Source organism: Urocampus carinirostris, chromosome 10, assembly GCF_059441175.1.
Source record: "Urocampus carinirostris isolate Australia breed hairy pipefish chromosome 10, RoL_Ucar_1.0, whole genome shotgun sequence".
In the NCBI taxonomy this organism is placed as follows: Eukaryota; Metazoa; Chordata; class Actinopteri; order Syngnathiformes; family Syngnathidae; genus Urocampus; species Urocampus carinirostris.
In genome coordinates this window covers 21,345,003-21,362,534 of record NC_142358.1, presented here as the reverse complement: position 1 = coordinate 21,362,534, position 17,532 = coordinate 21,345,003, and the positions used below count along the sequence as shown (strand labels likewise).

General features: G+C 39.3%; 2 protein-coding genes across 4 annotated transcripts in view; one reads left to right on the top strand and one right to left on the bottom strand.

Annotated features, from left to right (window-relative positions):
• Positions 1-17,532, bottom strand: part of egfem1 (EGF-like and EMI domain containing 1) — an 88,525-nt gene that overhangs the window by 37,437 nt on the left and 33,556 nt on the right. For all 3 annotated transcript variants that reach the window (XR_015851606.1, XM_088346452.1, XM_088346453.1), the window contains 3 exons: positions 3,111-3,245; positions 1,860-1,994; positions 284-415 (listed from right to left, as the gene is read on the bottom strand). Coding sequence is in view for 2 of the 3 variants with exons in the window: in XM_088346452.1 (XP_088202578.1) it covers positions 284-415; positions 1,860-1,994; positions 3,111-3,245 (402 nt within the window). In the remaining variant the exon portion in view is untranslated. The remainder of the gene's footprint in view (positions 1-283; positions 416-1,859; positions 1,995-3,110; positions 3,246-17,532) is intronic.
• On the top strand, positions 8,335-16,796 carry LOC148358388 (EH domain-containing protein 2-like). The gene is made up of 6 exons (XM_088346454.1): positions 8,335-8,618; positions 9,859-10,035; positions 11,517-11,614; positions 13,307-13,719; positions 15,209-15,373; positions 16,069-16,796. The coding sequence occupies exons 1-6, from the start codon at positions 8,398-8,400 to the stop codon at positions 16,624-16,626; spliced, it is 1,632 nt and encodes a 543-aa protein (XP_088202580.1). The 5' UTR covers positions 8,335-8,397; the 3' UTR covers positions 16,627-16,796.

The following is a 17,532-nucleotide window of genomic DNA, read 5'->3' as shown; positions in this document are numbered from 1 at the left end:
TACAATCTTGAAAAGCTTCATCAAACAAAATAAGTTACTAATAACATTTCACTGTCTACCTCATAATTAATATATAAAGGGTAAAAGAAAAGGGAACTGTGGCCGGGTAGATGAATGTTAAAGGTTTTTGGCTGACCACTGGAATAAAAGGAAATATCCTTTTTTTATGGAAAGATAATATCGGGAAATTTCCAGCGGCACACTAGTGTGCCCCGGCGCACTGGTTGAAAAACATTCTCTAATGAAGCAGCAAGTGTGTCTTACTTAAGGAAAGTTTACCTACTTAATTCACATTTGCTTCCAGTGTAGCCGGGCTCACATATACAGTGGCCAGTAAGCGGATCACAGCCCACCGATGCGTTGTGGCACTGGCACTGAGTGATGCATCCTTGACCCCACCAACCGGATTTGCACGCTGCAAAATAAATGCACGTTAAGGTTGTGGAATACACATCAACAATGGTGAGTTGTTGGAATTTTCAGTTCAGGGAGTGCGGCGAACATTGCAGCAGTCTTTCCCACACCGTCTATTTGAAAATTGTGTTTGAAAATGAATTTCTAAAACCAGTTTCATTTATGTATTTGTTTATTTATGTTTTTTTTATGTTTTAAAGGGGCATCATGTATTATTTACTATTACTATACTATTGTATTTATTTGAATATAAGTCAAATACACTACATATAAAAGTGCATTTTTTAAAAGTCGTAAGTCGATAAATATCTATTTATTTTACATAACGTGGGTCTCTACATTAGAATTAGAAACTACAAAATACTACAAAAATAATACTACAGTAAAACTATAATACAAAAAAATACTACAGAACTACAAAAATACTACTAAATTAATGCTATAAAGCAAAAATTATCTTCAAGTGGAACAAAAACATGTTTCTCTTGTTTTTTTTGTAAGATAAAAAAAAAATTAAAATTAGTATAATCATCCATCCATTCAAAATACAACTGAATACCGTTAGTGTGGCACAGCTTAAGCATAGAGTATGAGAACACTGAATTTCTCGTCATGGAGATATTCTCCCTATTTTATAACAAACTATAAATCAAATGCTCATATCAGAGGGGCATCTTTTATGCGCATATTTGGTTGTGAGTCACTAGTAATGAATATTAGACAGTGCGCAGAGAAGGGGTGTTTGCTTATAAAGGAAAAACAAACCAACGGGAAATCAATTGGGCAAACATAAGCACAGAATTTACAGTAAAATTGTGCTGAACTTTGGCCTTTTTGTTTGTAATTATTTGTACAATACACCAAGACATAATGCCTGGAGAAGAAAAAGAAAACCTCTTGGACAGTTTCCAGTAACAAAGAAAGAGATTTTGGTTTGAAGCAGAAAGACAAAATGGATGTGGAGTGTCTCAACTGAATTGGGTAAATATAAAAGGTTCACTGCTACCAGTGGTTGGTGTTTTCTAATACTTATTCTACTATCTTGCAACATTATAGCAGTTGTAGGGGGTCTGCTTCTATGCGACTAAATATAGTAATTTGGAACTATATACTAATAGTTACTACAGCGGTTACTTCCGGAGTAGCACACTGCTTTTTGGTGTCAGTTCTATAGGGAGTTACTTTTAAAATGAAATAACCATCAAGTGTAACTTATTACTCTTCTTCAGTAACATGCACAACACTGGCTCAGGCACATTGCTTGAAAATCACTGCATGACAAAACATTCGATCGGCAAACTTAACTATGAAACCACATGGGGGTGATGTGTGATAAAACAAAGCTCCAGAAATCTCCCTTATTAAGCCAAACGTTTAAGCCAGATACTGAAAGTTCCAACTGTCCCATTATATTTAGTAAAAACAAATGACATTTTCTGTCTCACCCAACTGACAGTCTTCCCCATGAAGGCCCGCAGGACATTGACGTCTGCATTCTCCAGTCTTGGGGTCACACGAACCTCCATCCGGGCAGTTGCATGGCCGCTCGCAGGCCTCGCCAAAGAAGCCCGGCTCACATTCTACACAAACGGCAAAACAGTTTGCAGTCACATTGACATTCAAAAAGGCCTTGTGCCTCATAAGCAGTGTTGGGGCTGGAACCCATCCCAGCTATCTTCGGGCAGTGGTCAGGGGACACCTTGAACTGGTTGCCAGCCAGTCGCAGGGCACACAGGGACGGACAATTCGCTCGCTCATTCACACCTAGGGACAATATGGACAAGCCAATTAACCTGACATGCATGTTTTTGGAATGTGAGAGGAAACCGGAGTGCCCGGAGGAAACCCACGCAAGCACAGGGAGAACATGAAAACTCCACACAGGAAGGTTCGATCTCATGACCTCAGAACCGTGCCGCACATGCGCTAACCACTGCGCTAAAGTGCTGCCTGATGATTGGTCAATATGCATTTGTGGGGATTCTGTGTTGTTGATTTAAAAAAATTTGAGCATTAATTGGTAAAAATTGTTTTGTATTTGATATTTTTGTCTGTAGAATTCTAAATACTTTCATTGTATTTCCTGTGTTTAAAGTGTTAGTATGTTCATATGAAAACTTAAAGTTTATTTTTTTCTTTTTTCTTCCTATTTAATTCATTAACCGCAATATATATTCTTTACTGCTGATTGTTATCTTTTGATATTGTTTATTGTTAACATCCTTTGCACTTCAAGTGTAGGATAAATCTTTCGCTGATGAGGTGCAATAAATATTGCAAGGTTCTATAACACAACTTTGTGTGTGTTCTTCTCTATTCAAATGATTCAAATACTGTTCAGAAAATTTCTAATTCTTTGACATACAACTTATTTGGGTGACGTTTTCAGGTGCTTACAGTTTGTTCTGTGTGTTTTTATCATAAAATTAACATACAATGTTTATATATATATATATATATATATATATATATATATATATATATATGACCGACTCACTCTGTTGACTTGCATATGCTAAAATTGGAATGACACATAGTAAACCTGCATGAGTTTCACTTTATCTCTGATCCAGATGTTCTCAAGACAAAAGCCATACCGGGCTCGCCAGCCATCCATTCCTGACCCCTTCTAAAAACATATCACTCTTGCATAAAAGCTAACCAAATAGTGATGTTTTCCGGTGAAGGGATCGTACCTTTGTGGCATTGGGAGCCGTGGTATGCAGGCTTACAGATACAGCGCCCCGTTTTGGGGTCACAGCCAGCGGAATGTTCTCGAACACAGTCACATTCCTTCGAACAGCCGGGACCGTGCGTCCACTTGGGGCAAGCTGAAGAAAGGAAAACAAGCAAAAAAATGTTTGGAAAAAGTCATCCCTTCTTAACAATGTCTCCAAACAAAACTGTAAGGTTGTTTAATCGCATAGTTTTTATTTTCCCTTATTTATCATTATTTTTTTATCGCAACTCCTGTCTTTGGTAAACTAATGGCATGAAAAGTGTGCCTTAGCTGTAGGGCTGGGGATCTTTCTGAGGCTCACTTATAAAGTCAGATTATGATTTAGGGTTCTAAGATTTGATTTTAAAAAATTACTAAGACTTATTTTCTAAATATTTATATTCTCTTACCAAGATTCAATCTCTTGTATTTTTTGTCAACAGAGTATTTGTAAAAAAATAAATTAAATTAATTTACACTAAAGTTTATTTAACTGAGGGAAACTGATGCAAACAGGTAAGTGACAGAAATAGCACACATTGAATGATTTAAGTGCAAATGACTTAAATGATAGATGTAATGAGATAAAAGGTATTTTTTCTGCTTTTTTTTTTTTGATACAAATGTTTGGGAATTTCTGTGTTAGATCTCATGTGAGATTACTTTAATTTTGTAAAGCTTCTTTAAACTTCTACAAATACAAACAGGTGGTATTTCTCTATGTATTTTTTAATGCAGGGGTTAAAATTGTGGTTTGGTAGCAAATGTTCCAGTTAAGAGAGACGTCCACGCACCTAATATGAGTGAAATGATATTGCATTAAATAGCATGTCTGGGGCTTCTAGTTTAAGTAAAATACTATTGGGATTGGTGCTCCCTCAAATATTCTCTGGTTGATAAATGGTAGTACCTAGTAATTGTAGCAACAGTGGGTGGTTTGCTTTTTGGGTGGCACCTGGCTTTGGTGACATCCAGTGGACATATTTAAAACTGCAGGAATTGTTTGACGTGATACAGCTCTTTTTTTCTTGTGCTTCTTTCAACATTGGCTTGGGCAGGATTTATCTGTTGGTGAGCCTACTGTCTTGCAGGAGATGTTTGAGACCACTGCTTTACGCAAAATAGAAGACAAAATTCAAGCTTTGGGTCGCAGTCACAGGTAAAAGTCAGAGCAATTTGTACTCATTGTGTTCTGGTGGAGCATGCATGATGTAGAACAACATTTTAGAGTCTGCAAAGCACCATTAAACATGCCATTGAATTGTAACTGACTCTTAGCATACGGGTAGTAGACTTTATGACCACTCGAGGGACGTGTCAAGTCCAAAATATGCCTGCATGGAAAGAAAAAGCAACATACCGTACGTATGGAGACAACTTGGATATGTGTTTGCATTCCCTTCTATTTGGGTTGATTCTAATCCAAGAGGACCCCACCCATACACAAAATTAATGGTTCCACAATTCCTAAGCAGTCTTGTAATGTAAGCACAAATATCTCATCTCATCTCATCTCATTAGCTGCACCGCTTTTCCTCAGTAGGGTCGCGGGGTGCTGGAGCCCATCCCAGCTATCTTCGGGCAGTGGGCAGGGGACACCCAGCACACATAGTCTGACAACTCACTTGCTCATTCCCACCTAGGGACAATTTGGACGGGCCAATTAATCTGAAATGCACATTTTTTGGAATGTGGGAGGAAACAGGAGTGCCCAAAGGAAACGCACAAGCACGGGTAGAACATGCAAACTCCACACAGGAAGGTTGGATCTCATGACCTCAGAACTGTGCCATACACGCGGCAACCACTGCGCCGCCCTGGTTTTACTACCCGCTAAGTAAATCATCAAATGTTTGTTATTCTGTTTTCAGACGATAACAACTGCTTAGATTTTTTGTTTGTGTGACATAAAAAAGAGTGTTGTTTGTTATTTTGTCTGTTTACATCATTGTCACTATTGGCCAATTATGTTGCTTTTCTTTGATCACCACACCCCTTGGGGCTGATCTGCTTCGTGTAACCAAGGACAGTGGTCTCCAATCTTTTGTATCACGGACCGGTTGAATGTCTTACAGTATTCTCGCGCCGGGCCCCATAATAACATTAGCATACCTATCATTTTATACATTCTACCCGTATTTTGTATGTTTTTCTATCATTTCAATTTGTTAATGCCATATCCTTATTTTTGGATGGGAGGAAACACGTTTTTTTTTTGTTAGACTGATCTCATTTTGCCCATTTCATCACTGATCCGGATCGTCACTAGTACCAGGCGACAATGTCATCGTAGATTGGTAATATTGTCGGGATTTTTGTTACAAAGTCTGTCTTGCTGTAAGTTGAGTGCTGTGAGAACAGGTGCCGTGTTGTGTTAATAAGGTTTATTATCGCTTAATAGGGGGAATTGCAATCATTAATAAGGGGAGCAACTGGCTGAAGTTAACTGGTATGCATTAGTAATAATAGCAATAATAACAGTAATAAGCCAAAGTCTATTTTGTAATTATTAGACCAAAAATGATATATATTATGAGGAAAATACCTTATATTTTATCTCATCATCACACTATTTTTCCTCACGGGACTAATGTCAAAAAGATAAAGATAAACACAAAAAAAGCATGATGAGGGTAATAAGTCAAGTCAAGTCAAGTCAAGTCGTTTTTATTTCTATAGCCCTAAATCACGAAGAGTCTCAAAGGGCTTCACAGATTATTACACTATATTACACAGACTATTTTTCAGCCGACGAGAAGAGTAGGTTATTCATATGTTATGGAGTAGAAGTGAGTTTTAAGTTTAGATTTAAACATTTCCACTGAGGTTGCAGATCGGATCTCAGGGGGAAGAGCATTCCATAGCACCGGTGCCCGGATGGAGAACGCTCTCGAACCAGCAGAACACTTCTTTGCTCTTGGGATTACCAGAATAACAATTCATCGGACGATGAATAGGACTTTTGGGAAGCATTAAATAATTATTTTGGTATTACATTCATAGTTTATGTTTTCAATTAGATTTTAATATGGCCTAACATATTCAACACCATGGCACGTGGGTAAAAAGTGTGACGATGGGATATGATCGAATGCCTTTTCCTATGTCATCTGATCAATTATCGTTCAAACATGAGTTTTATTTTGGTATAGTCTTTATAGTTTTCTTTGTCAATGAACCATTTAAATATGGCCCGATGTATTCAACACCATGGCACGTTGGTAAAAATGGTATGATGATGGGATACAATCTATCCTATGTCATCAACATTCGAGTGGTCCTGTGGTTAGGATTCAGTGCTCATATTGTGGGATGCCGTTTTGATTCCTGTTGAATCCAATGTGGTGCAACTGTGGTCAGCAATATTTTTCAACTATCAATCGTTGTTCAAATATGTAAATTTTATTTTGGCATTGCACAATCTATTCAACAACATGTAAAAATAGTGCAAAAATAGGGTGATGGTGAGATAAAAAACCTTTTCCTATGTCATCTACATTTGAGTGGTTCTGTGGTTAGGATTTCTGATGGATCGAACATTGTTTAAATATGGTAATGTGCTACCATGAAACCTTGTGTGTAACACACACCCGAACCTTGAGTTCTATTGTGGATAAATCAAAAGTGTGCATTATATAACGTTTAGGCAAAATTACTGCATGACAAAACATTCGATCGGCATTTTTTTCTAAAATAAGGCAACTTCTATTTCTTTTTGTGCAACCCGGTACCCGTCCACGGATCGGTGGTTGCTGAACACTGACCTAGAAAAATTGATGCTTAAAGTTTTTGTGCTTTTGTAGAAGTCAAACCTGGTTCGCAGCGGTGGGAGCGCCTAATCCTAACCAATGTAATATAGATAACACGTTTTCGATTTTATCTCAACATGAACTTTTACGATAACAATAAATCTATTGTGGGCTTTGAACGTGACAAAGGTTGTTAAATAGGTGAGGCCATGATTAAAATCATCTATTTAAAACTGTCAGGACCAGTGCGGAGACAGGACCCACTTGCGTTACGTTTCTCTCAGTTTTATTGGAAGAAAGGAAAGGGTTGCACCCACGATCCGGTGATCGCTGGATGCGGGAAGCAGGTCGCTCTGAACGCGGAAGTGGGACTTCCGTGGCGAGCGATGGCGGTGTTGGGAACGGAAAAAAAGGGGCAGTAGCCGAGAGCAAAAAACGTGGCCGGGATCAGAAACAAGTCGAAAGCCAGGAGAGGAGAGTATAGTGGTCAGGATCAAAAAACGGGTCGAAGCCGGGGAACAGACGGGAACAAAAACAGGTGTGAGTCGTTCGAAAAAAGCTTGCCTAGAGTAAACTGAGGTTCACAGACGGACTGACCACGGGTGACAGAAAGATGTGGGTTTAAATAGAGACAAGGAGCCAATTAGAGTCCGAGGCAATTGGCATCAAAGGAGCGGGCACAGGTGCATCACATCGGTAATCATGACAAAAACATAAACTACAAACAAAATACTGCCATAAAATGTAAATTTTATTTATTTATTGTCCTTCAAAGTGTGCTTTATTATCAAATACAACAAAGAGTTGTTTCCCTTGTCATTCTTTTTTGTTTTCATTAATGAATTTTAGGATGACTTTCTGTTTTCTCTATTATCTAGAATTTGTCTCTGGTACCATGACTAAAATAGTGTGATGAATCAACAGTGGAACCACTGTTAGGACTCGACCGCCTGATCTTACCCTGGATTTCATTCACGTTTTCAACTGATCAATCATTTCACACAAAAAAACTTGTTTATAGCACAGACAGAAATTGAGTTATTTTTTGGAATGAAAAAAGTGTGTTAATGAGCATTATACACTATATTTTAGTACAATGGATTAGCTATTGTCTTTTTTACCATACAGTAATGGGTTGCTCAAGTATAATTAAGACAAGGTTTACTTTTTCTGGTATCGACTCAACGTTTTGAAAATGAAAAACAGATGCAAGTTTATAACACTGATAAATATGCACTTAAAAATCCATAATTATTGCCAGGTTGCCAAATTTGCAAAAAATCCACCAAGAGTGTCCCCATACAGCAGCAAAACCTCCACTCCGCCCTTGTCCTGCTTTCTGCGAGGTGCAGCTGCAGATTCTGGTTACGCCCTCTCCACCCTCCCAATGTCGCGCTGCTGGATACAGATGTGGGAATCTGACAATATTGCTCAAGCGCATTCTTCGATCATTGTGTTTGGTGCTTGAGCCACTCCGGTACTGTGGACGTAAACCCGAGGAAAGAACTCTTCTCAATGTTAAATTGGAGACTTCGAGGCGATCCTAAATCGCTCGGGGGTGTCAGCATGGTGACGGAGGAGCTACGGAATCTCTACTACAAAAGACTGCTGCCTATTGAAAAACACTATTCCTTCCATCACTACCACTCACCAAGCTATGAAGATGCGGACTTTGACAACAAACCCATGGTGCTGGTAATGGGTCAGTACTCGACAGGGAAGACAACTTTTATCAGGTAAGCACTGATCCCATTCAAGAGCATCGTTTTTTAACCACACAAATGAAAAGCAAATGGTAAATGGTCTGCATTTATATAGCGCTTTTCAAGTCAATGAAGACCTCCCAAAGCGCTTTACAATGTGCTTCACACTTACCCATTCACACACAAAAGCAAAGAAAAAAATAAACAAGAATTGCAGTTCGCCATTAGAACACTACTCGCATTGAGACGCAAAACCATTCCTAGGTGGCATTTTCCTTTTTGCCAGGGTCATTCACCTCTAGAGTGTCATCCTGGCCAAATTTGGTCTGAAAGAGTAGAATGTCGATACGGGAAAGCTGCTGAGTAAGCAAAACCAAAAGTGCCAGATCAGCTTTTAGGGGTCAGTTTTCACATCTGGTGTAACCTACCTGACTGCCTGCAAAAGATGGTGTTGGCCCTCTGGTCTATAGAATATATATTGGTCAACTCTTCTCTCTGCCAGGCATTGTGTTGAAATTGAATGTTGTTCTGATCTCAATGAGGGGAATGTCTTTCTAGAGAGTCACCAAAACTAAAGGCGCTGAGTCACATTGTTGGCAGTTTTCACATCTAGGGTAACCTACCTGACTGTCTTTAAAGGATGGTGTTGATATCCAATGTCGTTCCAGCCTAGACAAGTGGAATGTCCTTTGTGAAAATGCGGTGTCAACTAAACCAAAAGTGCAGTCAGGTTCCGTAGTTTTTTTTCCAACCTACCCGACTGCCAGTAAAATATGGTTTGGGTATTCAATGTTATTCTGGGAAGCAAAATGTTTCCTGGAAGAAAATGCTGAGTCAACAAATCCAAAAGATGTTGAGTCACTTCTTGGGCCAGTTTTCACATCTGGGGTAACCTAGTCGACTGCCTGTAAAACATGGTGCTGATATTCAATGTGGTTTTCTACTTGGAGTGTGGAATTTCTTTTTGGTAGAGAAGTCAATAGCACAAAGATAAATATATTTTTATAATTGTCTATGAGCAGCGCCATTTTGTCGAGTGACGTCAGATTAAAGCAACTCGATGAAGTCGTGGTATATATTTTTTCTATACCGTTGCGACCCGGACCTCCGAACTTGAGTGTCATTTTAGTAATATTTTCTTGGTCAGAAGTTAGAGAACTCCCATTTCCCACATTTCTGGAATGCAGCATTCAGGTATGAGATCCCAAATGAAAACATTATCACTATCCTCGCTTAGCTCTTGGGAGATAATCATGACGTTCCCTGTTTTCAGATATCTAATCGAGGATGACTTCTTGGGAAGCAGGGTGGGGCCAGAGCCAACGACCGACTGTTTCACAGCCCTCATGCATGGAGAAGTGGAGGGAATCATTCCCGGGAATGCCCTCACTATGGATCCCAAAAAACCTTTTCGCAACCTGGACCCTTTTGGGAATACGTTTCTCAACAGGTAGCAAGAGAGAAAGGCTAGATATATACATTTGCACCTCCACATACAAGATTAATTCGTTTTGGATTGGGCTCATATCTGGAATTCCTTGTAACTCAAATGATGTTTCCCAATAAGAAAAAACAAAAAACCAATTAATCTCTCCCGGCCTTCAAAAACCACCAAAGTCAACACTAAATAGCAACAAAACAAATGTTCCTGATCAATTAAAAAAACATTTGAATGTGAGCTGTCTCAAGCGGTCTCTAGTGGTAGTGTCTGGAAAATCTGGTAACTCATCTCAACACTCAACTCAACACTCGTAATTAGGGAAAGCTACTCATGAGCTTATAACTTACATGCTTAAGTACCTCAAATAAATAGTAACAATTATCTGAAGGGACAGTCTGTGTTATTTAACTACTAAATGTCCTTGTTTTGTTTACTGCAACCAAAAAATTGTGCAAAAAAGCACAAGAAAGATTACAAACTCCAAAAACTATCCAGCCATTATCTGCACCGCTTTTCCGCAGTAGGGTCGTCGGGGTAAAGGAGCCCACCCCAGGTATCTTCGGGCAGTGGGCAAGGGACACCCTGAACCAGTTGCCAGCCAGCCGCAGGGCACACAGAGATAGACAACTCACTCGTTCATTCACACATAGGGACAATTCGGAGCGGCCAATTCACCTGGCATGCATGTTTTTGGAATGTGGGAGGAAACCGGAGTGCCCGGAGGAAACCCACGCACGCACGGGGAGAACATGCAAACTCCAGACAGGAGGGTTGAATCTCATGACCTCAGAATTGTGCCCCACATGCGCTAACCACTTCACTGGCATAGCCAAAACGCACTATTATACTTTTCTTTGCTTTTTTTTTTTTGCCCAGTCTTTTTGAGGTTTTTGGGTATCCGTATCAGCAAGACGCAGACAATTACTTCAGCTCCCTTTAGCTGAGCTGTTATGTAAAATACGTGCTCATTTCTGGACCTACAAGTATGTTGAAAAATGTTTTATGGTTCTTATTAATTAAATCAGAATTGCTTTCTTGAATGAATTAAGTTATGTTTTTAACACTTGGAGGAGCTAAATTATACACAGTCCCTTTAATAACCAGTAATAGATTCTGGAAATTCAAATTAGACTCATAGATTTTTACCATTGATTTTGTAATAGACTGCAATTTCACATTTCAATTTTAAAATGAAGAATTGATCAAATCAATTCAATATATTGTGCAACTCTAATCAAAACGTGACAGGATGCCAGTCAAGTGCAGGTAAAAGAAAAAAGACTAGCATTCCATCACACATTCAAGTTAGACTCGTCAATTAACCTGCAATCCCGGTTATGGGGATGCAGGAGGAAACCGGTGCACTCAAAGAAAATCCACTCAGAACTGGACAAAACATGCAAGCGGACAGGCAGGCGGACATGCTAACCAGTCAGCCACCGTTCAGCCCAATCAATTTGGTTTGTAAAATGTTTTATCGTTTTTTGCAGATTTCAATGCGTGCAAATGCCCAATCAGGTCCTTGAGAGTATCAGCATCATCGATACGCCAGGTATCTTAACTGCGGCCAGAAAAAAACTCAGCAGAGGTGAGTAACAACGCCAAATGGTGGTTTCCACATGCAAATGCATCCCATATATGCAAATTGTGTGAAAAGTATAGCAAAATCGGATGAAGCAACCAAATCAATATACTTAGATGCAGGGGTCTCAAACTCAGAGTTAGGTTGCAGCAAAGAAAGGCTGTATCACATCAAACATTTTTATCATTCTGAAATATCTGCCCGATGATTGCTGGGATGGGCTCCAGCATCCCCGCGACCCTACTGAGGATAAGCGGTGCAGCTGATGAGATGAGATGAATATCTTTTTTTCCTGCACAAAATAGGAAATTATTGCCTTACTGTCTTTATTTGTCTCCGTCTATTTCTTTCTTTATCTCTCGTTCTCTGGCTGTTTTTCCCTCTCTATGTCTGTCCCTGTCTCTCTTTCTGTTTCAGCGTCAGTCTGTTTATTTGTCCGTCTTTGTCTTTCTATCTGCCACTCTCTCTCTTTCTCTTTCTGCCAATTTCATTCAATTTTTATGCTTAAAGTATGAGCGGCCAGCAAAAAACACTGACTTTCAAATACCATGTTTAAAACACACTTCAGAGTGAATTTGCGTTGTGCGAGCTAATATTTTTGTTTTTATCCCACACGCGCTGTGATTGTGGCTGCATTTGCAAATGAATTGTTTCTTATTTTAAACCCTACCTATATAGTTGGTAAAGACCTAGCCTTCATGTCAAACTCACACTGAGGTTCAAGTTTTCAGTTCCCTTAACAGCCTAGGTCATTGGGGCACCATTGAGGACGCAACTCTGGACAATTTTCTCAACCGCTGATGGTTCCTGGCCTGAGGTTGAGCCGATGTAAAGTTGGGACCATTCTATTCATTTCTGTTGGTCGGTCCAGTTCTTTTTATGTAATATTCTACTCCTGCCCCCTGGAGAATTATCTTGGCCGGTCCTGATAATCTTGTAACGCGACCGTATCACTGAAGTTTTTGTCCGTGCACAGTTAACAACATTTCTTCGTATGGTCCAATGTGCCTTCTGACGGGATTGTACACTTTTTTTATTTAGGTAGGGCCTCAATTTCAGGGTCTGGTACGCCTCCTTCCACTAGAGGGTGCCACCCGGGTTTGAAATTGGGAACAGGTGTGTCCAATAACCACAAACCTATCCCCAATTATCCTGACCTTTAACAACGACATTTTGGATAGGACACGTGGTCGCGGCATTTTCATTTCCAATTGTCACTGCTACTTCTGATTTGTTTTTGTTTCCTGTTTCTGGTTAGGACATTTTGTTAGAGGTTTAGTGTTTAATTGTTTCTTTCTTCATTGCATATCCATCTCCGGCTTTGTCTTTGTTTCCGGTTAGGATTATGTCATGTATTTTTTTTTTTTGGGTGGCTAATTGTTTATAACTTTATGATTCCTTTTGTTATCAAACACCATCCTTATTTTTGAGCACAGAAGTTTGAGACTTCTAGTATAATGCGAGACCTAAATTCTATGGAGCCATGACCACAGCATATGAAAACATTTTTACAGTGTTCGAGAGAGATTTTTGCTTCTTAACACATTCATTTTATTTATGGGTGTAACTCCAATGGCTTGCAAAGAGTGAGTGTCTCTGGGATATGTTCCATGTTTCCCACTGTTTTTTTTGAGGCGCCAGGGCAGACCCCATTACTGTCGCGGTTAATCAAAAGAATATGTTCCTCCCTATCCCCAGGCTACGACCTGCCAGCAGTCCTGCGCTGGTTTGCCGAGCGCGTAGATCGGATCATCATGCTGTTCGACGCGCACAAGCTGGAATTCTCGGATGAGCTCACTCAAGCTTTCGGGGCTCTGTTTGGCTACGAGGACAAGTTACGTGTGGTTCTGAACAAGGCTGACAGGGTGGACTCACAGCAGCTCATGAGGGTTTATGGTGCCCTCATGTGGTCGCTCGGGAAAGTGTTTAAAACCCCGGAAATTTTGCGGGTTTACATAGGGTCATTTTGGTCGGAACCCAGGCAGACGTGTGACCACTACCAGCTAATAGACTTGGAAGAGGAAGATCTGTTGGCTGACATAAGAAACCTCCCACATAACGCTGCTGTGAGAAAACTCAATGACTTGGTGAAGAGAGCCCGACTTGTGAGGGTAAAAATATTGGACAATAATTTTTGTGGAAAGGGACATTGTGCATTCATTAGCACAGGGGTCAGGAACCTTTTCGACTGAAAGGCATTAATGCAAATATTTCGATTATTTTTTTCAGTGAGAGCCACACCGTATATGTTAAGACAAAATTAAACAAAGTTTCTAAGCCTTATCTCAAGACAAATGCTAATTCTTCAGTGCATTTTATTTTTTTTGTTTGATGATTCCATAAAGACAATGCAATAATAATAATGTCAGAGCCAGACAAATATCCAACTTCAAATGTGTCTCCCTCCAGCAGTCACTTTTGAATGTTGAAGTTAATTTTTGTCATTATTAATAGTTTTAAAAGAAGGTGCGAGCAGAGTTCTTTTGTAAAACTGTCGAAAAAATACTGAAAATTAAGGGATACGGAGGCATTTATCAATAGCTATGTGACGCTGTTAAAATTGTAAACTTAGGAATCGAATGGTCATTATTCGTCTTCCATTCCGTTTTATTGATGCGAATCTTCGACATCTTTGGAAACTACAGGAACATTTTTCTTAATATTCCAGAAGCGGGTTGAGGATCATTCATCATTTGTTTAATAACTTGCAAAAACTATAAGTTTGAAAAAAATATCCAGGAAACTGTAAAAGGTGGCTCTCACATTCTCACATGTGATCTGATGCATCCCATTGACTGAAAGCATGGAAAAAATCCTAATGACGTTTCTTCTTACTAGCCTTAAAGTAGAAAAGTGCTATAGTGCTCATGCTGCCAGTCGTAGAAATGCGGTATTGCACTCTTATTCTCAAGGCCTTAAATATGTTCCCGCTCCCTAATTTAGCACCTCCTAGTGATTAAAAAAAAAAAAAAAAAACATTTTTATTTGGATAATGAGCCAAAATACACGAACTATCATTTTCACATGCATAAATAGTAATATTTTGAGAAATCTAAATTTATTTTACATAACATGTGGCTCACCAAGAAGGAACTGACATGAGAGTTCTCCATATGGCTGCTATGTATACCCCAAAAAAATGAAAACCTTTGAAAGGTCGTGCAAAAATGAGGGAAAAAAATTGTACAATTTAGTCACTTTAAGTCTCCGTAGTTTATATTCAGCCTTGTGCTTTGCAGCCCTTTTTTTTGGTGCACTACACCAGGGGTCTCGGACGTGATGCCCAGTATATCCCAGTAACCAGTGAACATGTTCTGAAAACCGCTACCTAGTAAATTTGATTTTTTACTTACATGACCTTTTAGGTGTTTACCTAACTTCTTATAGTTCCAACCAGTCAATAACATAGTAACATCATAGCAATAAAATAAGTTTTATTTTTAGAAATGTATATCAAAAGAGTAACCATTTGCGCTAATCAGAAACAGAAAATAGCTCTGGGCTTTAAAAAGGTTGGTGACCACTGCACTAATACGACACAGTGTCTCTTTAATAATTCTCAGACTCCGTTCTCGATTCTCACCAAACCGCTCTTTTCAGGCTCACGCGCACATCATCGGCTATCTGAAGCAGGAGATGCCAACAGTTTTTTGCAGAGAAAGCAAGAAACATAATCTGATCTACCAGCTTCCAGTCATTTTCACCAAGATTCAGCAGCAACAAGGAGTTCCGGCGGGAGATTTCCCCGACTGCACCAAAATGCAGGTCACAATGAAATGCTTCGTCAAAAGAGCTTAACATGGGCAATGCTGCAGACGATAATGTGCCATTCATGACCTAAGCTTAAATCTGACCCAAAGCTGGTCAGCTATGGAATGCATTCAAAATATTTGTCCTTGAACACAAGGTTTTGCATTGGAAAATAGGAAACGCTTTGTGACTCATTTTAAACTCAATAACCTCATTTTCTATTTAGTGTTGTGCAAATCAAAAGGCATAGGTCCACGAGTATTGTGAAGTGCAGTTTGAAGTGTTATTTCTCTTCCCTAAGGTTCAGGAAATACTAGAAGGAACAGACTGTTACATACTAAAAGATACAACAGCTTTTAAAATCTTTTAAAAGCAGAAGTCAAGATTACACTGCAAAACATATCATACCCCATTCACCCATTTTAACCAGTATTTCGTCCTCATATTATAGTTTTTTGTTTTAGTCAGTATACAAATGAGAGGAAATAGTTAACATCTCCTATAGAAGTGAATTTTTGCAGATCATTGTTAAAATGGGAAAATATGTTCTCAAAAAGGGGGCAGCGCGGCGGTGCAGTGATTAGCGCGTGTGCGCTAATAATACAGCCAGTTGCAGGACCCTATAATACAGTACACATAAAGATTATTCAGTCATTGTTTCCTTTCCCAATTTGGTTCCGTCTCCGAATGTGATTTTTTTTCTTTTTTAGGAACAACTTCTGACTCAAAACTTCTCCAAGTTCAAGAAACTGAAACCAAGTCTGATGGCTTCCCTCGACAAGCTCCTTAACACAGACATAGCAAAACTGGTACCTTTACTTCAGCACCAGGAAATTATACAAAAATCCCTTCCTGGTGTGCTAGATGGTGACTTCCTTGGGACATTCAGGCGCGATCATTACAAGAAGCATCCCTTCAAGGAAATCAAAGATGGCAATGACAACGAAAACAACTCTACCGAGTGGATAGTAGAGAAGCACAAGCCGAAATACGACGAGATCTTCTACAACCTGAGCCCGAATGAAGGCAAACTAAGTGGCGCCAAAGTCAGGGAATGGATGACCACAACACTTTTGCCAAATTCTGTGCTTGCTCATATCTGGAGGCTTTCTGATGTAGATGCGGACGGTATGCTAGACAACGACGAGTTTGCATTGGCCGTCCATCTCATTGAAGGGAAACTAGAAGGGCATTGGCTCCCGAGGGAGCTGCCTTCTCACCTACTACCTCCTTCGAAACGACTTCATGTGACCGATGAAGTAATTTAAAGAAGACTTGCACTATGGAGCTGTAAATACCTACTTAACTTGAAAATATATATTTTTTAAATGCTTACCATACTATCATAAAATCCAGACTACAAGCTGCTATTTTTTGCTACATTTTAAACACTGCAGCTTTAAATACTTAAAATAAAACCTGGCAGCAAACAGGTAAACAGCGAGATTCTTTTTTACACAACGCATACACTCTAATACAAAACACACTGGTGATTTCTGTTAACATTTATGATGCCCTTCGAGAGAAATTAGATTATGTTTATCAAGAAAAAAAAACAGGAGGTTTGACATAACTAAATTCATTGTTTACAACAAACTCACTGTATTTCAACGTTTTCACCCTCATATCAAGTCTTCAACTTATATATCCAAATTGAACAACAGAGGAAGTTATCCAACAAAAACATAAAACTTTTCTTTCTGTGTCATATGCGTCAATGTCAGGTCAGTGACGTTTCCTTTAATTTTCGAGGAACATTAACAAGTGAATGCAATTTAGTACATCACCGCAGAAAACACCAATGGCAACAACACAAAAAGACACATCTTGTGTTGTAATCTGGCACTATTCTTACCAGTATGGTTGCCCTGGCACAGTCGTCTAGAAGAAAAGGGCTCACATTTTATGTGACGCAGTTTTAATACGTGTTTTCTTTCAGTGCAGTAGTAAATATGTGACCATTTTGATTGCCATTTTCATGAGTCACATAATTTGAAAACACATAACGTAAACAACTCAGAGCAGAACTAAAATGACATAGCTGAAAACGGGGTCAAGTGTGGGAGACATCGCTGTTGGCGTTCTGCAGCCCAAGGCGTTGACGCCAAATTCCGCATGCGGTGTGCACCGGGCATAGAAACTAAAGTTTTATGACTGTTTAAGCCTACAGCTCA